Source organism: Falco biarmicus, chromosome 8 (assembly GCF_023638135.1).
Source record: "Falco biarmicus isolate bFalBia1 chromosome 8, bFalBia1.pri, whole genome shotgun sequence".
Lineage (NCBI taxonomy): Eukaryota > Metazoa > Chordata > Aves > Falconiformes > Falconidae > Falco > Falco biarmicus.
Window position 1 is genome coordinate 43239686 of NC_079295.1, and position 25512 is coordinate 43265197.

General features: G+C 46.5%; 1 protein-coding gene across 1 annotated transcript in view; it reads left to right on the plus strand.

The window, feature by feature from the left end:
• The window catches only part of KCNJ3 (potassium inwardly rectifying channel subfamily J member 3), a 55720-nt gene extending 31247 nt beyond the window's left edge, over window positions 1-24473 (plus strand). The window contains exon 3 of the mRNA XM_056350199.1: window positions 20084-24473. Coding sequence (XP_056206174.1) covers window positions 20084-20667 — 584 coding nt within the window. The 3' untranslated portion in view covers window positions 20668-24473. The remainder of the gene's footprint in view (window positions 1-20083) is intronic.
• The last annotated feature ends 1039 nt before the right edge of the window (window positions 24474-25512 follow it).

Here is a 25512-nt window from a genome sequence, read left to right on the forward strand (position 1 = left end):
TTTTTCTGCTTGTGGCTGTTTCTTACAGGATTGCTCAGCAGCCAGACCTGGGCAGGATTTTAAAGCTGTGGGAAATTCATGTAATGCTTTATACTAAGTACCTCATACATAACAAAAAGCGGAGGGTTTTTTATATATATATATATTTTTTTTTTTTTTTAACCTGGAAGAGCTTAAGACTTTAAAGCCTGCCTGACAAACATGCCTCAAGATGTTGTGTGATCCATGATGCCCGTGAAACCATCCCGTCTTTCCACTTTTAAGTATGTTTGTTGGTGTATATTACTTATGCAAATGTGTCGCTAGCAGTAGCGTTAAGGTAAATAATATTCTCTGGGTGCCGTGGCTCAGGGGACCTCACTCCGAGGGGAGGAGAGGCTCCTGCAGAAGGCTGAGCTCACATTGTAATTAATTCATCAGCAAAACTCACTGGAATTAGAGCTCTGTTCTGAGAGAGGCTTCTTAATTGAGAGTAAATGGCTCATTAGTGTTGAACAGATCAACCTGAGAACATCAGTAAACACAAACAAAATAATTAATGACTTTCAGGTAGTGCAATACGCGATTCTGGCTGCTGCGATTGCTCCTCCTGAACACGGAGGTGGGTCTGGCCCAGGTGCTTTGGAACAGCCGGATTTGGGGGACTCTGGCTGTGCTACTGAAAAAAGTAACTTCCCCGGGGTTTGTGGAAGGTGCTGAGATGGTGATGTGCACCCGGCACTGCACAGAGCGGGTAAGATGCCCCTACTTGGGTGCCTGCAGCACTGCATGAACACCTTCCTCCCTGTGAGACGCAAAACAGGTGTGTGGAAATAACAGGCATGTGTTTTTTTGGAAAAAAAAAAATGTGTAAAACGAGCAGCAGTGCCTGCTATCCAGAAGGTTATAAAAAAATATAAATATGAGATGGTTTGCTGGTGATAGTGAGGTAGGTGGCCATGGTGATGAACCCAGCACAGTGGATGAAGCAGACCTTTGGGCTTTTCCAGTGCTACATGAAATGATGCTCACACCTGTAGTTAGTGCCGTACACTGTCCATGAGGTGCACGTACGTGTTGTGGTTTATGTGAGGGGCTGCAACAGAAAAGCAGCAGCAACCCAGCAGCAGAAGACCCCGTCCCTCTCTTTGGTCTCAGGAACATTGGATCTTTCGGAAGAAGGGTAATAGCTTGAAAATGCACAAAATGGCTTTTCATACCTCAGTGCACAGAGAAGTGAGTAATAGACAAAAAAAAGAAAAAAAAAAGAATGTGGTTTTTTTTTTTTTTTTTGCAAATCGCAAAGAGCAGAAATACACTCTGGAGAGTATCTGGTCACATCATTGGACAGTTCCTGCTAGAAGCCAGGCTTTTTGAGATGCAGTTGGACTTAGTGATTAAAATTAACAACGTTTTAATTCAACTTGTCCCTACACGAGCATCCAGATTGTTGCAAAGCTGAGTATATGAAGTGTAATGTTACTGCTTAAAACTACAGAAACTGAGCAATGGCATTTTTTTGTACTTGAGAAGCTGGGATGTGGGGTTTGTGGAGAAAAACTGCACATGACCCCATGCCTTTGTTGCAGAAAGTGCACAAGGCCATGCAGACAGGAGCTTGTAAACTCATTTATTTTATTTTTTCTGCATTTAATGTATTCCCCACCAAATGAAGCGGTCACTTCTCTGTGCTTCCTGCCACAGCGTGCTGCTTAATCCCGCCGAGGAATAGCTGGGTGAGGGTGCGTGCCTGGGTTCGGGCACAAGCCACACTGCACAGCCGGGTGCAGGCACCGAGCACGGTGTCCCGTGAGGTGGGACCTTGTCCTCTGTGCTGGAGATGGCTCATCTGATACCTGGGAGCTTGAAAAGCAGCAGCATTGGTGCCAAAACAGCCAGCACGCTGAGGGTGCTCGGAGGGGAGGTGTTGCTGCGTTTCTGTGCAGAGGCAGCCAAGGGGAAAGCCCGAGGGGAACACAGCTTTCCGTTTCCTTCTTGGGTATATGATACTATACATATATATTATATATGTTCTACACATTAACACAAGTGGCAAACCAACCCAAGCCTGCAGTTAAGGTGACCACTGCATTTCCTTGTGGGTCATTTTCCCAGGGTTATTTTTCAGTATCTTGTCAGATTATTTTTAATGCTGCAACTCTATTGGCTATGTGCTGTCCGGATCCAGCCTCGGCGTGCCAAGGAGCGTGCCAGCCGGCGCCGGTGCTGGTGGGCTGGGGTGGAGGATGCTCAGGGCACCCGGGTAGCCCACGATGCAGCAGGCGCTTTGGCTCTTGACAAAACACTTTTCCATTTTTTTTCACAGTGCATTTGTGAGGAAAACCTGTGATGGAATATCTCAGCCGTTAAGAGTCGGAATCCCCAGGGGAAAGATGGTGTCTAATGCAAAGCAGTCAGTCTGGGCCGGATTCGTGGTTGCCGGAGTGGCTTTGGGTCTGGAGGGGGGATTTGGCCGCACACCCCTTTCCCATGGCAGCGCAGGAGGGATGTGTCCACTGCACCCAGCAGCGACCAGCAGCCTGGGTAGGACCGTAGTTTTGGGAGAAGGATCCGGCCGTGTGCCGTCCTCCCACTGCCATGGGGGTGATGGTCAGAGGAATATGGGTGCAGGCGTCACCTTCAGGCTCTTCGAACTCCTCTACTTCTTCCCCAAGCCCCTCTTCCTTGTGTTCACTAAAGACCCTCTGAGACTGAAGGTTTGTCCTCAGCAGTTACCAGGGAGAGTGTCAGTCTGGGTATTTGTCCTTGGAATTATATACTTCTTTCTTCTGTTGGCTATACTTTGTGTTTCTAAAGTTGCTGTACATGACTTTTAATACAGGAAAAAATTACAGTAAGGAAGAGGTGGTGAAAAATGGGAGTCGGATCTGCAAGTACCACTTGCTTCATTATCTATCTGGAGACTGATTATTCATTAAAATGCGTATCTTTATTAAACCTGGAAAGTTACGTTTTCCTAACAATAATGCAGCTGCAAATTGGACTAGATAAACAAGTTTATTGGTCTGCTAAAGGCTGTACCTCAGCTGCTGTAGCAGTCCACCTGCATGGCCTGGGTTGTTTGTCCTTGGAGGGATGGAGGAAGAATTGTGTCAAGGGCAACATTATTCACAGTGTTTATTGTCAGAGTTAAGTTTTCCCTACTTCAGCCTCCGGGCTCCAAGCATAAATCCCCAAAATATAGGTAAATCAGATTTATCTTTTCCTGAAGTGAAATCTTGGTTAGCTCTCCAAGCACGGTGCCAGGTTGGAAGCAGCTGCCCTTGGGGGGGGTGTGCATCACGCTCTTTCCTTCCTTCCTCCCGATGCTCAGGATATCACTAGAAAAATGTTCTTGCTGTAACTCAGTCTGGGATTATAAGATCAGCTTTTCTAGTCTGAGGCTAACACTGTGTTTCCTGGCTGCGGCATTTAACCAAAAGGGCAGTTTGCAGTTTTATACGTGCATGGTGCCAGGCTAACAAACAGCGACGTTCTTCTTGGTTCACTTAGCTTTAAATTACTCTTGATAAATGGTGTATTTATTGAATGGTTTTGTTAATTTCTTTCTGGTCTTGTTTTTCACAAAAATCACTGAATTTTGCCATAAAAGTGCTGTGTTCCTTGCCTTGCTAAGGGAAGGAGGTGAGTGCCAGCCCCTCTGTCCTGCTGCCGTGCATGCGGGGAGCGCAGGCACCGCTTGGCGGGCTGTGTAAGAGGGATTAGCTGTGATCTCAGCAGCAGGTCCCCAGCCTTCAAAACTGCAGTGGAGTGTCCATCTTCACTGGCTCCAGCATGCGGAGTTCAAAGTAGGAGAAGAGGCTTCGGTTTTGCTGTAACTCACCCTTTTTCGCCTAATAATTCAGAATATTTACATTGTATTTTTTTTTATAATGTCTCTGTTGGAAATCTGATTCATTTTGGCATAGCATTGCTGCTGCTGCATTGAAAAGCAGTGTCTGGGGGGGCTAATCAATGCCCTGCAAATCTGTGGGTATCAAACGGGCTCTGAGGAAAGACTGGAGCAGCTGGAAGTACGTGGAACGAGGAGAACGACCACGTGCCGCAGTGCTGGCCCAAGGTTGTGGGGCCCCACTTGGACATGGGAGTAGGGCGGTTGTAATTTGGCACATTTGGTTGTGTCGTTCCATGGGTTAAAAAGCTGTATGTCTCAGAAGAAAAATCTATACCACCTTTAAATGACTTTTCTATAGCAAAGAATGATAATTCACACAGTCCTGGCAGTGTTTGTGCCATCTTGAATTTCTGAACACAGTGATATCATGAAAGGGAGAAATTGGGGTGGGGGGTGAAGGAGAGGTGGTTTTCCGTAGAGTGCTTCATGGTGGTGGTGGTTTTCCAGAGCACTTATTGGTGAACTGAGTACTTTCTGGCAGCCTCTCCTCCTCCACATCCTCTCCCACATCCTTCTCCTCCTCTTCCTCCTCCTCTTCCTCCTTCTCCTCCTTCTTCTCTTCTCCTCCATTCTCTTGCCCATCCATCTCGATCTCTTGCCCTTCTCCTCAACCTCTCCATCTCACCCTTGCCCAGACAGGTCTCTCCTGCAGCCGTGGGCAAAGCCAACATGCCGCCTTCCCTTGGTGGCTTGGCAGGTGCTTGTCCCCAAGGAGTCAACCCATTCCACCAGCATATTTTGAGAAATATTTAGCAATTCTTTGAATTGGGAAGAGTCTTCAGCTCTGTCATGCTTGCTAGATTTTAAGTGTACGTCAAAGGTTTTCTTATTACTTTCTTGGATTTACTTCATTTTTCACATTTAACCTAAAGCTGGGCAAGTGCTGGAAACTGGTGAATGCTGGTCTTGAATTTGATCAGGTCTTTGGTGGTGATTGCCACCTAAACAGCTCAAAGCACTTCTTGTTAACTCCTTCGGCTTCGGACTGTATGAATGTGCGGAGGCACCTCTGCCGCCCAACAGGTCTTTTCCTGGAAAGAAAGCCATACACTGGCATTTAGGATTGGAAGTGAAAAAGAATACCATACAAAATTCACAAGGAAATGTCAAAAATACTGACTCACTTTTGAAATTTTCAGAAAGAAAACTCAACGATTTTCCCAGAAATGTCAAAAAGGGCCCAGACTTACAGGATTTTAAACCAGCCTGTTGAGAGTTAATACCAGTGCGATCCGAATGTAAGGAAGAGTGTTTGTATATAAAATTAGAAACTCCTCATAGGCATATGGCTATTTGTACAGTACAGCTTTGAGTTGTGGCTTGTTTATTCTCCTGGGGTGCACATGGAAATAAGGAGTACGCTGCATGACATCACATTGCAATATATATAGTCACTAATTAACCTTCACTGACTGCTGTAATAGTCTCACTCCTGTGCACGCCGCAGGAAATTATTTTCTGCTATATTATCTTCTTGATGCTTTGTATATAAACCATAATGGAAGATGAGGCCATACGAAGAAAATGGCATTCAATAACTCCAAGCCTTATCTGCCTTTCCTGCCTTTGCATCAGGAAATGTTGGCCCTGGTTTATTTTGAGATTTTTATTTTTATTTTAATATGGGAGAGGTTTGATGACGTGGCAAATGAAGGATCTGCTCTGAAATGTTGTGCACCTGGTGATGTGAATGCACCTGTGAAATCTGTAGAGATCAGTCAAATATATTACCAAAGGGGAAGAAAAAAAATGTGGAGTTGCTGAATACATGAAGATGCTTTTTTGGAACTTTGTCCGCAGGGAAGCGTGGGTTTAGCGGAGCAGGAGCTCTGTAGGTAACGCTGAGGTGCCCTGCTCACCGCGTAGGAAGGGGAGACCTTGGGTTGGGAGGCTGATTGTCACATCTCCAGTCTGTGGAAAGACCCACTATTTATTGGTTACGAGTGGTAAGGCTTCTTGACATCTTCTTGACATGTGCCATTGAGACCTTGACCCGGTACATTAATTCAGAGGGAAGAAAGCTGCCAGGTGGTCCCTGTATCTCTTCGGGTCCTTCACCCTACCACCAGTCAGCTTCCACCACGGCTTCTCCAGGAGGACAGAGAAGTTGAAGCTCTGTTAAGGGAAAACTCACCTTTCCAGGGGGCCATGAGGCCTGCATACCCCCGTGGTCCCCAAGGAAGGGGTTATGGGTGGGTCCTGTGGGGAGCTCCATGCAGAGGGTGGGATGGCTGGTACAGGAGGGGATGGAGAAGGACAGACCAGGCATCTCTGGGCAGAAATACTGAAGGTGAGCTGTCCCTTTTAGCTTCTTTTTTTGTCCTAAAACTGTTTATAGAATCAGATAGTTTGGAAAAGCTCATTAAGATCATCGAGTCCAACTGTTAACCCAGTACTGCCAAGCCCACCACTAAACCAGGTCCCTATGCATTGCAGCTGCACATCTTCTGAATACCTCCAGGGATGGTCATGTGTCGAGAGCTCCAGTCTAAGCCTGCCTCCAAACCACCCAGATAAAACACCTCTAACAGCTCATCCTCTGGGACCGCTGGCGCATAGCAGTGGAATGCTCTTCACTGGCTCCTGTGGGGACCGTGGCCAGGACCGTACCTTGTGGTGTCCTCCTGCTCACTCCTCAGGTTAACACTCCCACCGCTACGTCCTTGGGTAAAAGGGGTAGCGGGGTCTCTTGTTTGTAAGGAGGAGCCCAGGGCTGAAGTTGCAGAGCACCCCTGCGTGGGTGGAGGGCCAATCCCACCACTCACCAGCTGGAGGGCTTCAGCCCACCACTCGAGCTCTTCTGGGCTTTCGTCTGAGGCTGCCGAAGCTGTGCCATGGGCATCGGAGACAAGACAATGTTAATCTCTCTGTGCTGGGTCCATTTTAAAATTGTTGTTATTAAGATAACATGGTGCGTGGTTTCACGTCGCCAGCATCTATGTCATCGTAGCTACAAAGCTCTGCACGCTTCTTCTGAGGGGTGAGGGGGAAGTGAAGTAGTTCCATGGTTTTTCCAAGAAAGGCATCTTTTATCTTCCATCCTCTCTGCCTTGAAGTTCACAACGACTCGTTATGAACCCAGGCCAGGGCTTAGCGACTGTCCTTGGGCAGGGACCAGCATGGTGGTGTTCTGCGTCCCTGAAGGCTGGAAGCCCAAGGTGATGGGTGACTGATTTCACTGCTCTTTGTGCGCAGGGACTGCTCAGGTGGGAAGGACAAAACCCAGCTATGTCCCACCGGGTGCCTGGGGCTCAGTCATGGCTCTTGGCAATATCAAAGCCATTACGTTCCCGGTGATTCGTGCTAAAGGACATCCTTTTCTAAATATTAAAATTTAAAATAAAAAATCAAAAAATATTGCCATTTCAACTTTATATTTCAGCAGTGTTCCCACCTGGTCGGGCTGAGCAGAGCATGCATGGCTGATCGCAGAGGCAGGCAGTGGTGTGCGTGGTCGTTTTCGCCTCTTTACACTTAGGTAGAGGGATTTGCGCTGGAAGTACAAGGGAGAACATCGTTTTGCCGCCTCACTAACACCTGAGAGATGTAGCATCTGACTGAAAACAAGAAGTGAAACGTCCTGATCAAAGGGAGCACGGCAGATTTGTGTCAGGTTTGTACGGAACCTGTGGTGAAGCGCGTACGACGCGCCGGGGAGGGAGGGAACCCTGGGGTGAATGTTCATTGCCTCCCAAAATGTAAATCCGTGCTGGGTTAGGTGGATACGCTCATACATATTCCAGGAACTACCTGCAACAATACCATCAAAAAATTACTGCATAAAGATGAGAAAATCCTGATTTGTAAGGTGTTTTCGTGATCATTTTGAAACCTCAGGGGCATTTCTGGACCTATATAGAGATACAGTTGTCGTGAAAACCTGAAATTGCTGTCAGGAAACGAAGCCTAATGAACAACTGTGTGTTTGCAAGGCTATACTGCCTGGTTTCCCACTTGTCTTCACGCAGCTGTGTTTATTTTCTGTGGGAGCTGCCGGGACTAAGAGCACTATTTAAAACTGCGTATTTTGGGGGGGCACCTGGCTGGGCGTTGGCTTCTCCCGCAGAAGCATCCCATTTCTCCCAGCAAAGGCACAGATGCTCTTCTCATGGATCGCCTCTGAAAAGCTGTGCAAATAATGTTGCTCTTGTGGCTCTGCTGTAAATTTAAGTGTAATTCCTGACATGGCAGGACAGTACAGATAATTGGTGCTGGTGGTTGGGTCCCTGTAGCAACCTGGAAGGCTGCTCTCCTGCCAAGGGGCATTCAGCACTATGCTGAAGAGCATAACTTGCTTTCTAAATATATATTGGTATATATGTGTATATATGTGTGTGTGTATATATATATATATGTGTGTGTGTAATTTACATATATATATATATATATATGTAATTTATTTATATATATGGTGCAGCAAGGTGTGTCTGGTTCCCTGAAGAGGCTTTTACAGCCCAGAGTCCAGCCTGACAGTCATTTCCCCCAGCACTGACAGAACTGATGCATCTCTTCCCTAGGAAATTCCGTGTGCCTGACATGTTTGCAAGAAATGTTTGTCAGCTAAACCCGAAGACTGTGCAGCAAATGCTATGTTTAGTTCAAGGGATCTTGTGTTAAGCACTGTTCATATAATTTTAAATACATGACAGAAGCTGTACCAGGCTGGGAGGTGCTGGTGGTGGAGCCTGGAACTGTGAATGTTTCAAGTGCAAGACGGGCGCTCTGGGGTGCAGGTGAAAGAGCTGCAGCTGGGAAAGCTGGTTTAGACACAGCGTCAGAAGTTGCCTGTATCAGAAGGGAACAGAATAGTCCCCAGAAACGGTTTCGGGGTTGCTGGGGTTGCCAGCACTAGGCAGTCCCATTCTCCAGGTATATGCGGTGGGTTTGCCGTAGGCAGCCCCTCTCCCAAAGCGGGAGGTCATCTGTCCCCCATCTCCCCTGTTTGGCAACTGTCCCCTGGTTTCCACCAGCTGAGTACCCCCATCACCCCTGGGTCTAACCCTGAGGCACCTGTGGGGTACATAGGAGTGCCAGGGCAGCTGGTGATCGCTTTTTTAATTAAATTCTATAATATTATTTTTAAATGCTAGTACACCGAGAGAGGGTGGTAGGTGAGATTTCCTCTCTTTCTTGGGAGGCTCACGGTCTGTATGGGGGTGTCTCACCCTGAATTCTCTGTTCGAGGCAGCCACGGGCCAGGAGCAGGAGTCACGGTGGTACAGGAGCAGGTTTGTTTGAAGCAGCTGATGAATTGATTGCCTCGAAATGTTTAGTGTTGCAAAGATACTTGACAGATTAATACATACATTAGACCAGCAACACTAAATAAGGAAAGTTTATTTCCAAACACAGCTCTGTGCCGCATTTCACCCTTCTATTGATACAGTTCATACCAAATGGCACATTATTTTCAGCTTAAAAATTGGCTGCCAGGTTTATGGTGTAATTAAATAAGTCTCTCAGCCATCCCCTGAGAGCCTTTCCCGTGCCGTGGATGCCGGCAGGGGAGCTGGGCAGGAGGAGCCGGTGCTGCAGCAGGTCTCCCTCCTCTCTGCAGGGCAGCAGCTGGGACACATCCATGTAACTCAGAGCCTGAAAATGCCCCGACTGTGGGGCCGTATTGTATTGCACCAGCAAACGGTACTTTTCAGTATGAAGAGAAATAGGTTTTCCATCCCAGAAAGGCAGTCTCTAAAATCTTCAGGCTTTTTTTTTTTTTTTTTTAGGTCTGCCAAAACCCTGAAGATTAAAGTGCTCTATTTTGGTGCTGAGCAGCATATGGCTGGGTGGGTGTTTGGAGAGGCATGGGGCTGCTGGAGAAATCGTGTATTCAAGGGGAAGGGTTGAGGTCTGGGTTTGTGTTTCTTGCCTCATAATTAAAATATTCTCATTCGAAGAGCAGAATTTATTTTAAATGTATTTTTTTTTTCTTCTTCTTTTTTCCTTTTCTAACTGACTGATGGGTAGATTCCTCTCAGGTTTCATGGTAGCCATATGTTCCTGAGGCATCCTCTGACCACAAACAATTTTCTTCTCATTTAACACAACAGTTCTTTCTTCTCGTGTCTCTTCCCCAGCATCTCCAATGGACAGTTACCTTGTGCTGCAAATAAAACCACTGCATTTTGGGCTGTATTTTGGAGCCCAAACTCCATTAATTGCAGAAACCAGCTTTTTAATTCTTACTGAAAAACTGTACTTGCAATTTGAAGAGAAATCCAGCACAGAGGCAGCTACCCTGGGCTCTCCTGTGAGATGGCAAGGAGAGGAGGTGATTCGGGCAGTCTCGGGGTTAAGGGAAATCGCTTCTGATACTAAACAACAATATTCTGATATTAATTCAGGGTAATTGAGAACTTCTTGCTTTTAAATCAAATGGATGGAGCAGACGTGCAGTTACAAGAGAAGAGCTGTGGCTTCATCCCTGCCCTCTGGCATGGCCATGGTTGTGGCCACGGCAGCCGGGGCTTGCCACGAGGCTTCTCCAGATGCCACTTGGGTGGTGGGTCTCCGTGTACATGTGGAAGAGCGCGCTCAGGTTCCACAGCCGTTCACCTCTGCAGCAAAACCCCGTTTAAACTGTCCCTGCGCAGGCTGGTGCTGCAGCACCTGTGGCAGATTAGCCCTGAGCCTGGTGACAAAGGGACTTCGGCATGTAGGACCCGGCACAGTGCTGCTGCCACCAGCGGCCGGGGAGCTGGGTCTGGGGGAGGTCCCAGGGGGGCTGCCTTTCCTTACGGGAAGTCTAATTCATGACAAAATTGTGTTTTGTACGTATTTCTGTCATATTTTCCATACAAGAAAAGTGTCACCACGGTGGGGAAGTTCCATTATCGCATTATGTTGAAACGTGCATTTTCAGGTAAGTGTTCCTTTTTATTTTTAGAAATTATTTCCCCTATGATAGGAGTTACACATAGACTAATGTTAACCGAAACACTTACTTTACAATAACTGGCCAAGCCCAGAGCTGGAAAGAGTTGCAGGATTATTGAAGATGCCCCCTTGCCAGCTGCAGCATGCACGCAGCCGTGCAGAATTTCCCACGTTTATGGGGTGTGTGGTGCCCAGGCTGGGGCTGCGGAGGTGGGTGAGGGCATCCCGACCTCCCGGCACTGCCCCCAGCCACTCAGCTCCCTGGTGAGCCTCCTCTGTCTGCTCCAAGGTTTTGAAAATATTGACAGCTAGTAGCATGAGGAAAGTTATCATAGGACTGTGTTATCAGTAAAAATTACAGAATACTTGAGGCTGGACGGGAGCTCTGGAGAGCATCTGCAGCACTTTGTCAGGGCATGAAGGGGCAGCTCTTTGTCGTAGTACCACTTCATAAACATCCCTAGCTCTGTGTAGGAGCATCCTGGAAACAGCCCCATCCACTGGGAATGGGTGCATTGCCTCTCCCCACTTACTGTTCTCCTTTCTTCCCTCTGTCCCTTTCCCCCTGCCCATGCCCGATGCCAGCAGCGCTCATGATGCACCCTAGCAGAGAGCTGCATGGAGCAGGGAATTAAATGCTTCCATTTTGGTGCTGCGGCTGCTTATTCAATAACATCCCGGTAGGAGGGAAATGATGCAAAACCAGGAATGTGGCAGATGGCTCTGCAAAAAAAATCTGCTCGAAGAAAGGAGCTGAAGGGGCTGGAATCAGCCCTGACGCACTCGTGCACATAGGTAGAAAGGAAAGGATGGGAGTCTTTCAGAATAATATGGGGGTTTGGGTTGGAAAAAAAAGAGAGAGAGAGAATAAAAATACCAGGCCAGATTCTCAGATAGTATAAATTCCTGTCGCTGCATTAAATATGCATTAGGCAGTTTGGTTCAGATAGCTGAACTTCTGGCTCTGTTTTTTTCAAAAGAATGGAAAATACTGCTGCAGAGGTCTGCGGGCTGAGCACAGGAGGGCAGCGCTGAAGGCTGCCTTTTTTTTTTTTTCCCCCTCTCCTTTTCTTTCGTAAGTGGCTAATACAATAGGGGAGGTTAGCTCTCCTGAACAGCAGCCTGTTGCGTTCCTTTACACAGGAACCGTATTAATACATGCAGCGGTGCCTTGCGTTTACATGCTGGTTTTATGACATTTTCAAAACCTGCTGTAATTTGTGCTGATGTTGGGTAGCTGTGGTCCTGGTAAGCATCAAGGCAAACTCTCTGCAAGATGTCAGAAAACTATGTGTGTCTGAGTGATTAAAAATTGCCCTGAGAAGAGGACCGGCTGATAAGAAAAATACCTTTGTTGTCAGCGCTATTTTTTAAGTGTCAAGATAGCTCCTGGGAGAACAGCACAGTCTGAATAAACCAGGAGGTATTTATAGTGCCGGTGCATAAACAACGTGTCTAAATTGAGTAGCAGAGCAGAAGCCTGGGTTCGCTATTCAGTGCAATGAGAAATTAAAACGTTTAGCATAAGACTGATGTCTGACTCTTGCACGGATGTGTGTGTTGCGATCCTTGAGCCGCTCTGCTCTCTTGGTTCCCGTTTGCATGCACATTTTACTTGTTTAATCTCTGGCCTCCTTGTACTGGGGCAATTTCTAGCTCTCAAGGACGTGGCTTTTGTGGAGCTATATGCAGAGGGCCACCACTTTGCTTGGTGTCTCATCCTAGGACCTGGTTGTGCCATGATCTAGGAAACCAGAGGTGAGCATGCAGAGCAAAATGGGCAGCAGATCCGTTGGCTCTTGGGAGTGCAGTGCACTGCCTGCATCCCACCACCTGAAGCATCCCCTCACAGCTGCAGGCAGGGCTTGGAATTCACATACTTACATTTTCCTGGATTCATAGAGCACCTTTTTATAGTTGTTACCTTTAAGACTCTTTTTGTCTCTTGCATTGCAGGAGAAGCTGTATTTTTTTTGCTCTTTAATAAAAGGGATTTTTTTACTGAAACATTACTTTAACAGTAATCAGGCGCATTAAATGGATAGATGCAAGGTAGCTGGCCATCTCCCTTCCACTAAAGAAAGGCAAGCTGCAAAAGCACCGGTGCATTAAAGCAGGCGTTGACAGCAGACAGCGGCAGAGGCTGACAACCACAAATTTGACAGAAAGTTTTATTGCACTTCAAACTATTCAATAAAAAAAAATACCCCCTGAAATTCTGATGGGAAAACGTTAATGCCAAAAATAGCTGTTCTTTCCAAATGGTAAGTGTTAGAGTTTAGACACCACGCTTTCTGTCTGCTTAGAAACTCTTCCATCAGGCTGTACATTTCTCAGCCATGCACAGTACAGCTTGTCATTTTAACTTACATTAAAATATAATGTGGCAGTGAACGTGGAGAGGAGGAGCTTGGGAACATCCATCACTCCGAGTCTGGTTTCTGACCTCCCGTTTCAGGTGCCCATTTTCTGGCTTTTCACAGAACTCGACATCTATTGGCATGTCAGATACCGGCTGGTGCAGGGGCCAGGTGTTAACATCAGGATAGCACGCTGTTACTTAGCTAAATGTGATCAACCCATTCAGCTTCTCTGCCTGTATTTTCTCTACAGTCCTGGAAGAGGAGAGATTTCTGTGGAAATAATGCATCTCCTTTTTTCTACAGCGGTAAATCTTTCCTTAATCCTGCAGGAGTGTGGGATGAGGGTGGTGTGTTTTTATATTGAGTCTCACATCAAGCTTTACTCTTGCCTTCATGGGCCATAGACCACAGTTGTAAATGAGCTTAATTCTTAGTAACTGGTATAACATTGCTGGCTGATCCATTTTTAACATGTGTTTTTGAGGCTTTACAGGTAACCTGCAGGTTTAAGGGAGATCAGCACCCCGCCAACGTGCAGTGAAGTTGGTGAAGGGAAGAGCCACCCGGCTGCGCAGGCAGCTTCTCGGACCCGGCTCAGCTCCAGGCATTGTAACGTGCAGGGCATAAGCTCTGAATAAGTAAAAAGAAAAAAAATCTGACAAAATGCAAACATATTTGTGTATTTTTGCCAATAACTTCTCCTTGAGGATTTCTCTTTGCACCAGTCCTGGTGAGTGGGATGCCAAGATGCCCTTTTTGGTGCTTTTGGGACGATGTGCTGTTGAGTCGTCGTAATGCCAAAATAATTATCTCTGTCCCCAACTGGCTCAGATTAAGTTTTCCATGTTTCCGTGTTAAGAAGGACACCTCCTGGTGTCCCTGCGCCCAGCTCTTGGCCAGCACACTGCAGCCCAGAAGCACAAAAAGATTTAAGGTGAAATCTCTGGCATTCCCTTGGAGAGAGAAGAGAGCCGTGTGACCTTTGTATGCCTAAATTGCTTCCGAAGGCTTTCACAGGGGGGCTGTTAAAAGCTTATTAATGATCTATGATTTGTCAGCTATCAGCCAACTTCTGTAATAAAATGTAAGAGGGCCATATAAATAACAGCACGCTTCTGTTTTTTTCAAGACAGTATATTATGAGTTCTAGAAATCGCCTGAATACAGCCAGCTCCATCTGGGTACTTTAGAAATTTAGAAATAATTTGAGGGTTATTATAGGATAGAATTAGCCAAAGCATTTATTTACAGATTTTTTTGTCCTTCATCTGCCCCCTTATTAATTGGGGGTGGCAGCTCTCAGCTGTGCTGACAGCGAGTCGCAGCACTGGGATGTGCTGTATTGTCATCGTTGGCTGCTTCAGGAGGGACCGTGTACCTGGGTACTTCAGGATCCATCTAGATGTCTAGAGCCAGGACTAACCACAGTGGTGACTGTTTCATGGAATCACAGAACAGTTTGAGCTGGAAGGGACCTTAAAGCCCACCCAGTTCCCACCCCCTGCCCCGGGCAGGGACACCCCCCAGCCCAGGCTGCTCCCAGCCCCATCCAGCCTGTAGCTGAGCTCAGGCTTACAGAGCCCAGCCTGGGGATGAAGGACAGGTTGTCCACATCCAGCTGTGTCAAATAACTTCAGCAGGGTGTGCAGTGCCCATCACAACCCAATCCCAGCGATGGGGACATCGTGGCCAGCATACATGGGACGGGACTTTGGGTGCTGCAAGATGACGCTGGATTTTTGATGGGTTTGGTGGCAACAGCCGTTGCCCTTTGGGATGCCTTCACCTTCCCAGGGAACTGGCCTTTTCTAGTAGCAAAGCTAGAAGCTATTGAGATTGTTAAGTGAATTACTAGAAATTCAGATGCTGGGGAATTCCGACCCCAGCATCATCCCAATGGCACCGAGCCTTCTCAGTGTTACACGTTTATTGAGCGAGCATGCTGGGAGCCCCGGTCCCCGTCAGCTGTGTCTGAGTATTTGCACAACCCTGTTTCTCATTGGTGTTTCCTGGAAATGGGGTGTCGAGTCTAAACCTGCCAGAGACAGAGAAAAACAGAAGCTTAAATAGTCTGCTGCTTGGCTGAGGGTGGGATAATTGCATCCATTTTTTCAGCTCAGCTAGGGCTCTAAAACCTCATTAGAAATACCTCATTAGAAATAACAACTTGTAACTAATAACTTTTGATATGACAGATAGATGCTGCTTTTTTTTCCCCCAGTGATAGCACTTCCTTCAGATAGAGCAGATGCTGAAAGGAGAAGGCATAATTATTAAAAAAAATAAAATTTAAAAGTTATTTTCATATCAAACTTAAGGAGAGAAATGTATCAGTTCAACCTGTGCTCATCCTCCAGAGCTGCTCCACTGCACATTATTTAAGGAGGTTAATGGGAAATTTTCCTAAATATGCATGGCTGGGATTTTCCTGTGTAATGGACTGTGGCATTATGTGCCGGACTCTGCAGAAGGATGCTGGATCACTACAGGTGGCTGTAAATGACTGAGTTTAATCGGTAGCAAAATTTCTAAAAATGTGTAATACTGAAGCTCTCTCTTACACCATTTCAGCCTCTGCCTTTGATGGTCCCAAAACTTTGCTCTTGCCTTTCTTAAAGCTCATTATTCATAATACTTTGGAAACAGAGTCAGCTCCTGGTTCCTGCAGAAGGAATACAATTCCTGGAAACAGCCAGAGACGATCTGGGTAGGGGTGGTCCCAAATGCACAGGAGTGAGTTTTGTGAAAGCAGGGGGTATTCAGACAGAAGAGCATCACTTACCCCCTTGTGAGCAGTGCTCCTGGATGGAAATCGCTTCCCTTGGACATAGGGAATGTTTTTGCAGCCTCTGTTTTTAAATAATAGAGAGGGGTTTATTGGACATTTTCTTTGGGTTTTATGCTGGAATATATGCATCAGCGTACCTCTTTTTCAGGTGTGTTGTTGTGATTTGTATGCAGGCAGAGTTTTGCTAATGTGCCTTGCTGTCACCAGCTATTAACAGCTCTGGAGAGCACGTCGTGATGGAACCATGTGTTAGGAGTGATGAACAAAATGCATGGAAACCTTTTACTTTGACAAATGGATGGCTTTTTAATGATATGCACTGCATACAGTGTGTTTGCTTCCAAACGAGAGTTTAAAATTTATACTGTAAATGAATATTAATAATATAGACAAGTTGGTAAAATTTTAACAGGCTCATTAGCGTGACGAAGGCATCAAAGGATCTGCTGGCTGTGTACCCTGCTGATGGATAACTTCATAGGGAAAGAGAAAAAAAATACAAAAAACCCCAAAAAGCTTTTTGTACCAAGAGAAGGAGAAGACAACTTACTGGCCTGATATTAATGGATATATATAATATATCCTGATATATTATATATATATATACATCCTGATATAATGCTGTGCTAGAGGCTGCTGGGCTGAGCCATGCCCACCGCAGTGTGCTGTCCCACTGTAGGTGTCCATCAGCAGCCCGACCCCGCACCTGCCTGCACCTTGGTGCAGCCCTGCACGGCTGCCAGCTGCCTCCTGCTTTATGCATCTTATTTACAGGTCAGAAAGAAACTACATCTGCATTAAAATAAAAAGCCTGTATTTACCTGGGCATAAATAATTGGAAAATAATCCTGAGGTAGTTTTCAAGAAGGGCTGTCAGTGGTGGCTTGCACCCAGGTACTCCTGTTTTTCCTATGGGAAAATGCAGAAATACCCGTGGATTTTTGGTGTGGTGCTTTCCCGTCCAAGCAGCCTGCTGAAGAGGCAGGTCTTGGTGCAAGCATGGGGCCAGGCGAGCTGTGGGCGATGTGTTTCCCGCGCCATGCTGATGCTGCGCGTGATGTCTGAACCTGCCTCGGCCGTGGTTAGCTTCACCCGTGCTGTGAGAAGCAACGTAACGGGTTATGTATGCCCAAGGGAGATGGGATGCTCCCAGTGCGGGATGTACGCGCTGTTCCTGGGCTGGCTGGCAGCCCCAGGACTGTGCCGGTCTGTGTGCTGCTGCCAGCTGGAAATGCCCTGACTGGGAGCACGAGCCATGTGTAAGGACACTTGCAAAGGGCTGATGCTCGTTCTGCGCAAGGACATGGATAATGGCTCCGGTCATCAAGTGCCTTATGCAACTCTGTTGTTATTGCTGTAATAATACAAAGGAGATGGTTACAGCAGGGGCCGTTGTGAGCTGGCTGCTCGGAGCGTGTAATAGCAGAAAGGCGTTGCAGAGCTTGTAGCTGGGAGTCTGAGGCTTTGCCGAGAAAACGGAAAGGGAAGGAAGAGCCGGGAAATGCAGAAGAGCTGGAAGAAAACCTGAGAATTGATTTCTTGTCTAAGGGCTTATCAGAGCATGTTAGCACCTGTTAGCATCGTCTGCCTGGCATGGCAGGTATTCCCTGTAATGACAAGCATATTAGTTGCTGCTGTTCATCCTGAGAGGCTGTTAAATAATTTGCACCCTCGGGTTTGTTAGTGAGTAAGATAAATTGATTTTAAAGAAAAATTATATACCTGTGAATATTTATCTCTCCAGTGAGCTTACAAAGGGTTACATCAGTGGAAGAAAATGTGAAGCTGATTTTCCTGAGATCCAGCTAATACATTCTTCGATAGGAAGCAGGTATAAAATTCCTCCTTTGAAAGACTACTGGCAGCAGCAGGTTCGGGAAGTAGATCAGGAGGCAGAAACAGCCCTGCAGCCCTGCAGCTGGCAGCAATGTGAGAGCCTGACCTGGCCGGCGGTGGTTCCGTACACAGCACTGCCCTGGCTGTGCAGCATTGGCCATGGGGGCTCCTGCAGGTGCGGATGCAGATGGGGAGGCTGATGGGGATGTGGATGCAGGTTTTGCGCACTGCTCCCCTTCCCCAAGCCCCGGCAGCATTGTTTTTCTCCTCACACCCCTTGTTACACCCCCCCATGGCATTTTGATAGCCACCTTTTATGATAAAGCTTAATTATTATTTTTTTTTGGTGTGTTGCCAATGCAAAGGAAAAGCTGTACAAGGGATTTCCACCCAGCAGCCATCTCCCTGCAGAGCAGCGCTGCCATGGCTGGGGTAGCCACGCCAGCAGTATTCCCATGGGAGCACAGGAGCCCAGTGGTCATGCCAGAGGCGCGGGTCACCCTCCGCAGCAAAGCCTGCGGCGCAGCAAGGTCGACAGCTACCAACTTTCCTGTACAGAGTGATTTGCATTTTAAGCAATTTGTTACCTAAAGCATAGGTCACCGGAGTTAACCAGCCATCTGCTTCACAGGCACTGTAGACCCAATTCCAAACGCAGCTTGCGCTATTTGCATGCATTATTAGATGCATTCGTTCGCTAATGAGGTCGCCCTCAGAGGTCAGGTCTGAAGAAGCAGAGGGGAAAGGTCTGGGCTTTCGCAGCGAAGGTACGAAGGGACGGCGAACGAACAGCTGTAGAGGAAAGGACACAGATGGAAGCAGTACTCACTCTAATTACCATTCTTCTAAAAATTGCAGGTTTTTTTCTAAACCCATTAGGTATGTGATTGCTTCCACTTCACTTAGTAAACACAACTGAAACACATGGTGACCGGCTGAGAGTACATCATAAATGATGAATTTCTGTCCTGGTGAGGCTTGAGATGGTGGTGTTGCGGGGGGGGGTGTTGTGCGGTCCTGAGGTGGGTTGCGTGGTCTCGGGATGGGTTGTGTGGTCTTGAGGTGGGTTGCATGGTCTTGGGATGGATTGCGTGGTCCCGGGGTGTGCTTCTGCAGGTGGGAGCTCAGGAGAGGTGCCTGCCCAGCTGGTGGCAGTGCGGCCAGTGCAGCCAAACCCAGGGTTGTATTCATCTCCTAAGAGAGAAAACAGAAAACTGAGTGTTACGTCTTGTTATACACCCAGCTGTATTAGCAGTGGAAATCGCTATGCAGAACTAAAACTTTGATTCCATAAGCAGTAGCATGAAGTGTAATAAAATTTTAATTTCCCGGCTGTATGTCACCAGGCACATATCCATCCCCCGCTCCCCCTCGCTACAGCCCTGCCATTTTTTTTGTCTTGTGCCTTCCAAGGTTTCTTTTAATTTTCTCTCAACTTAAAGGCGTTCTTGCCAGCTAAGCAGAGGATGTGTTTGCAGAGGTAGATTTGGCTTCCTGAAAACCAAATGTCATATTTCCAGTTTATATACTAGGATAAAATGGCAGGATATTTCTGTTTACAGATTGCTACAGATACCATTAAAAAAAAAAATAGCAGCAGCAGGATTTCTTCTAGAAGCCTCCAGCAATCCACCATCATCATTCCCCTCTGGTTTCCAAGGTCCGATGGGTCACTGGGATGGCCAAGTCTGGGTAATCGGGGGGGAGGACTTTTCTCTGTGGTTGGAGGTGGTGGAGGAAGGGCAGTCTCTTAGTCATATTTCATCTTCCCTGCTAATTTTTTGAAGCTTGGATCTCAGCCTGGAAGCGATGGATCTGTGAGCAGATTGCTGGTGAAGCCTTTAAAAAGGGATAAATGTATTTCGTAGGACATACCTACAGCTCGCTGGTGGGTTGGAATGCATAAAGCGTAGGGGCTGGTTTTGTGCGCATTCGTCAATGTGATGAAAATACAGAATAACTCAGTAATACTTTTAAGATCCTGACAGATCCATCTTTACATTACAATTAGAAGCTCTTGCTAATTTAATACCGGGGTTATCAGTTAGCCCTGTATTTCCCTTTGTCAGCAGAACCTTCAAAAGTGCCCGTAATAGCAGCTGTGAATTATTCAGTTACACTCCTTCCTCTATTGTTGGCTCCTTTCACCTCGAGAATGACAATTTAATAGCTACTGTATGTAAATGGTAGGCATGCAAATGCCTTTTCTTTTATACATTTAAAAACATAGAATATATTTCATTGAAACATTCAAAAAAACCCTTAAGATGTACGTGCATCTGCAGTTGACCCCGCTGGTGAGTTTTTCTCCTTTGCTCATTGCAGGGATGACGTGCCAAGCCAGGACATCCTATACCGAGGATGAGGTGCTCTGGGGTCATCGTTTCTTCCCTGTTATCTCCTTGGAAGAGGGGTTCTTTAAAGTCGATTACTCCCAGTTCCACGCGACGTTTGAGGTCCCCACCCCACCATACAGTGTGAAGGAGCAGGAGGAGATGCTGCTGATGTCCTCTCCTTTGATAGCACCTGCGGTGAGCAACAGCAAAGAAAGGAATAACTCAGTGGAGTGCCTGGATGGTCTCGATGAAGTTGGCACAAAACTACCTTCAAAACTGCAGAAAATAACTGGGAGGGAAGACTTCCCAAAAAAACTCCTCAGGATGAGTTCCACCACCTCTGAGAAGGCCTACAGCATGGGAGATTTGCCCATGAAACTCCAGCGGATCAGCTCGGTCCCTGGGAATTCGGAGGAGAAACTGGTGTCTAAAACCACAAAGATGATGTCAGATCCCATCAGCCAGTCGGTGGCTGACCTGCCGCCCAAGCTTCAGAAGCTGTCGGGCGGCGGCAGGATGGAAGGGAACCTTCCACCCAAACTGAGAAAAATGAATTCTGATCGATTTACATAACCCGCCAGGACTTCTAGCTATCGTTTAGAGCTTGAACTGCTACTGGCAAGGGCAGGGTGGGCAGGAGAGCTGGCCCTCCACCAGCCGTAGGTGTGCTGAACTCTGTGGTCCCCGGTGCGCCGGGAGGCAGGAGCATCCCCTCTGTAGCGGTGGCTGTGCTGTAAGTATGAACAACGGGATGATCGGCGAGCTGATGTTCGTTGGCATGTAGTATCACAACATGCATGCAATAATAGTGTGCAATTTTTGCATATAGTATTATGGCATGACTCCTACTATATTTATACTGTATATTCTGAAAAATATGGAAAGGGGCATTCCTTTCCCTGTATTTCTTAAGAGTAAGTAGTAGGTAAAACATGCAAGTGGGTAACTTTCAGGGTAAGTTATAATTTCATTTGAAAATGTTTTGGGTTTGGGTTTTTTTTCCTGATGTGGATTGTGACGTTTTGTTCAACAAAGTAGTTATGGTGCATGTCTTTTTTCTTAAAAGAAGGTGTATTCGTTAATTCTGAACATCAAATCTGCTAGCCTTAAATTAACTGCTGGTTTCTATTTTGCTTTAGCATTTTCTTGGGGTTTCTTTTCCTGCATCTAGGCTACTGGAAAAAAATCTAAATGTATTTCATAAGGCATTGTTTAGAGAAGAAACTTGTACTAATAAGCCTCGGCAGAACCGTAAATAAAGGAATAAAATTCACACTTTAGATACAGTTAGTAAAAATTTTTAAAAATATTTGTGATTTATAATATATGTGCCAGAAAAACATTATAAATAAGCAGGACGTGCTTGATTTCTCATGTTGATAGAATAGCTAAACATCAAAACAGCTGAATGTCTCCATGAAGCCAAGCAGGCATTTATTCCTGATGAACTGCATCCCAAGGCAGAGTCATCATTCCCCCTAATTCCGCAGTGCCCGGATTTCACTCCCTCTTGCTTTGACGGCCCAGTTGGGCCGGTAGCGATGCAGATGATGGTTGCGTGAGCCATGACCTTGCAGCCGGAGCTGTGCGAAGTTGCGGCAAGTCCCAAGCCTGGGTGGGCACAGGACACACCTGCTGCTGGCTGCGCTGCCGGTGGCATCACTCCTTACTGCTTTTGCTATGGTGAAAATGATGTTTAAAGATGTTCTTAACTGAAGTTGACCCTGTGGGTTTCAAAATGAGTAATACTTTGTATAAATGTTTGGTTTGATATCCTTCTGTGCTTGTGTTTGGGTTTTCCTTTATCCATCTGGTTTTGCTCCAGCGGGGTCGAGCCAGGAGGGCTGGGTGTTGTGCGGGTGCCCCTATCGTCATGGCTTGCGGTGCTGGAGCATCCCGCACTGCTCTGGACCCTCCACAAAAAGCTGGAGGCTGCTGCGATGCCCAGGGACACTTCTAGTCTGGGGTCTGTATTTGGGGGCCAGGTCACGATGGCTTCCCAGAGGCTCCTTCTTGGAGGAGGAGGAGGTCTAGGCGAGATGGAGTGATGAGCAGCATTGACAGAGAGCTGGGTACGAAAGCCACCACCAACAGCGACCAGGAAAAGGACTCTGCATGATATTGTCTGCATGTAAAACCCTTGAGACCACAGCCACGTGGTCCCAGGCATGGACACGTGTGGGTCAGGAGATGCATGCATAGCTTCAGTCATGGATGGGCACTTCTGACTCGTGGGCTCTGGACCATCCTGCAGGAATGTTGGTGCTTGATACGTGACTAATAACAACAGATATGGCAATCTTTGAGGAAAAAAAAATGGTTTTGTTATAAACGCTGGCATGGAATAAGAACTTAGAAACAGCACAGCTGGAGGGTTGGCTCGGACACCGCTGTGGCTCAGGGCTTTCACTGGAAGTTGCAATGTATGACTGGTCAGTTGCACACCCAAGGACTTTATACTAACTTCCAAAGTTTCTTTTCATTGTTTATCATGATTTTTGAGTGGCATTGCATGCTTTTTACACCTTTGTCTATACTTCAATTCTCCGCACGTTATTGTTGAAGGGAAGGTCATGCATTGCTCCCTGTGTGCGCCAATCCAGTGCTCTACACATGCGGTGAGTGGATTGCTGATGTGGCAAGATAAAATCCGGACTTCTTTTCCCCTCTTTGCTAACACTTCCTCAGGTTGTCTTGTAAAATACTGCAGACTTTTGTACCACACGTAACTCTTCTACCAGTCCTTGACTGACAGCAAAAATAGCCATGTACAAGTCAACAGTAAAAATGCCACCAAGTCCAAACCAGAGAGCCAGAACATTAATTGGCGTGGTAAACATTTGGCCAGCGGCACAGCCGAGTGATGAGTCTTGCCAATAGGCTTGAGCAGATTGCTCTGGTTTTGAAAGAATGGTCTCCAGCAGCTTGACCTCTCCTCAAACCTCCTTTGGTTTGTTTGGGGTGGATGGGGGACCACTGCCTCCTCGCCGGGATGCTGCCGGAGTGTGACCCAGCCAACCGGCTGCGCTCTTGTGACACTGTACTTGAACTAGGTGGTCACTGTAGATCCCTTCCAACTGAAAATATCCTCTCCTTCTCCTTTTTCTCCTTCTCCTTCTCCTTCTCTCTCCTCCTTCTTCTTCCCTTTCTCCTTCTCCTTCTCCTCTCCCCTTTCCTCTCCTTTTTCCCTTCCCTTTCCTTTTCTTTCTATTCTGCTGCACTCCATATCTTGCCCTGTGCTGCCTGCATTTTTGTGGCTCTGGTAGGGAAGTGCAGGTGCAAGGTGGGGGTCCCTTGGGGGGTTCCCCATCTTTGCTGAGTTCTCCTGCCATCAGCATGGGGGGTGGCTCATGGTCCTGTTGACTTTTCTTTATGGAAAAGTAAATGTGCCGTGCCCCCAGCCTAGGAGCAATGCTGTTTCACCAGCCGTGCCCTGGGGCCACCAGCATCTTCCCTCCCAAGAGCTGCAGGGAAGGTGCTGGACTTCTCGTGCCTGCGTGGGGCAGGTGGCTGCTCAGCAGCTGCAAAGTCCTGCCTTCGGGAGAGCCAAGTGGCGTTTTTGTTTGGGAAACTTTGGATTGAGTCTGTGTACAAGAGTGAATTAAGTACGAGCAGTGTGAATGTGTTCTACAGATTGAACTTAAAATAGGTGACAGGGCAAAGTGCTGTAGCTGGCAGTCTGAGCAGCTGCAGCTTACTCAGTAGCTTGTATAAAACATGCAAAAGTGTGTGAAACCCTGGAGAAGTAGCCTGGCTTTTATTAAAGTAATGCCATAGAAAATACTAAGTTACGATTAACTGAAAAGTTTGATTTTTTAAAATCAAAATATGCACCCATCCTTGATGGGTGCAAGATTTCTGAGGCTTGTGGCTTGTATTGCGGTGTGTTATATATGTTAAGATGACAATGTATGTGTCTCATTAATAAGAGTGAAAGTACAAATGTGGATGATAACTTCCTTTAGTTATTTATTTTAGGAAGTTACTTCTGGTTAATATTTCATTTTTATTGGTGTGGCCACTTTTTTTCCCCCCTAATTGATATTTTAGCCCAGCCCTAACGCTTGTGCTAAGACAAAGTAACTGATTGCACAGCCGGTCTGTGTTCTCTACTGCTGAATTTATGCTTGAATTATATTGTAAATTGTACATATTCAGATTAGAATAAACTAAATGCATTTTCTGGCATGCAGTCTATAACTGTATAAATGTACAAGTTTATTTGAATTATACAAAATAACAAACTCTTGTATTCATTAATACTGCAAGCTCAGTTTTATCTAAAGCTATATTAAACTTTCAAAAATTGTTTGGTTTAAATGTGTTTGTCTTTTGTCCTGTCCACTTTTTATCACTTTAATAAATGACTTTGTATTCAAGCTGTTTAAGGGCTCCTGATTTCACATTTAGTGTATGCAAATGGCCAAGCTCTTGACTGATCTTAAAAGCAGCAGAAATAAAACCTGAGTTTAGCTGAGCTGCGTTTTCAGGGTCCTTGGAGGTGGTCTGGCCGAGCCCAGCCCAGAAACACCGAGTCAGGAGTCCGCCAGCTCCTTCCTGAAGGACAGCTGAGAGCAGAGCCTGAGGTATGTGCAGAACACCCACGGGCAGCCCCGATGTGCCCATCTCCTGCTGAATTTTTGAACTTTACCTGAATTTATGAAACACTATTTCCTCTGTAGTACAGCAGCTGGGGAGCTCTCCTTCCCCTTGCATAGAGAACTGGGAATTTTTATCATTACCTCCCCAATCCAGCCCCAGGAATTAATTCTCCAGAAATCAATAGAGGCTATCAAATCTCTCCCCATTAGGAGACCAGACCTTCCTCTCTGCTTTTTACTATAAATTGTCCTGTTAGTGGCTGGGCATCACCTCTGAGGGTGAGCAACATATGTTCTGTTCTAACACAATAAAAGGATGACAAAAGGTGTGTGTTGAGAGTTGAGGTTTTAACTTCTTCCCCCCAAGAGGCTGCTGGGTGAAGGTTACTAGAGCATAACCACATTATTTTTTAACCCGTTAACCACTCGCCTTGCTCTGAGTCCTGACCTTATATTGCTGGTCCACCATAAATCGCCCCTGTATTTTTTTTTTCCATACGGTTAGAAGTGATGAGATAGTAAAAGTTGGAGGTTTCTTTGCCTACACACCTGGTTTCTGCTCAGAGTTTTATTCTTGGGGTTATTTCCACATCCCTTGGTACAGCATAACTGGGGTCACCCAGGAATACCTGTATCAGCTAGCGGAGATCCTGGCTTGCAAGGAGCATCCTTGGGGAATTGAGGAGCCATCCTGTTGCTCCCTGTGTTAAAACCGCTGCAAGCTGAGGTGTAATTGGGCTGCAAACTGCGCTTGGTGTAATTGAGTTACCACGTGTGGCAGAATGGAGACACGCCACGTGGGGCTGTATCAGTCACC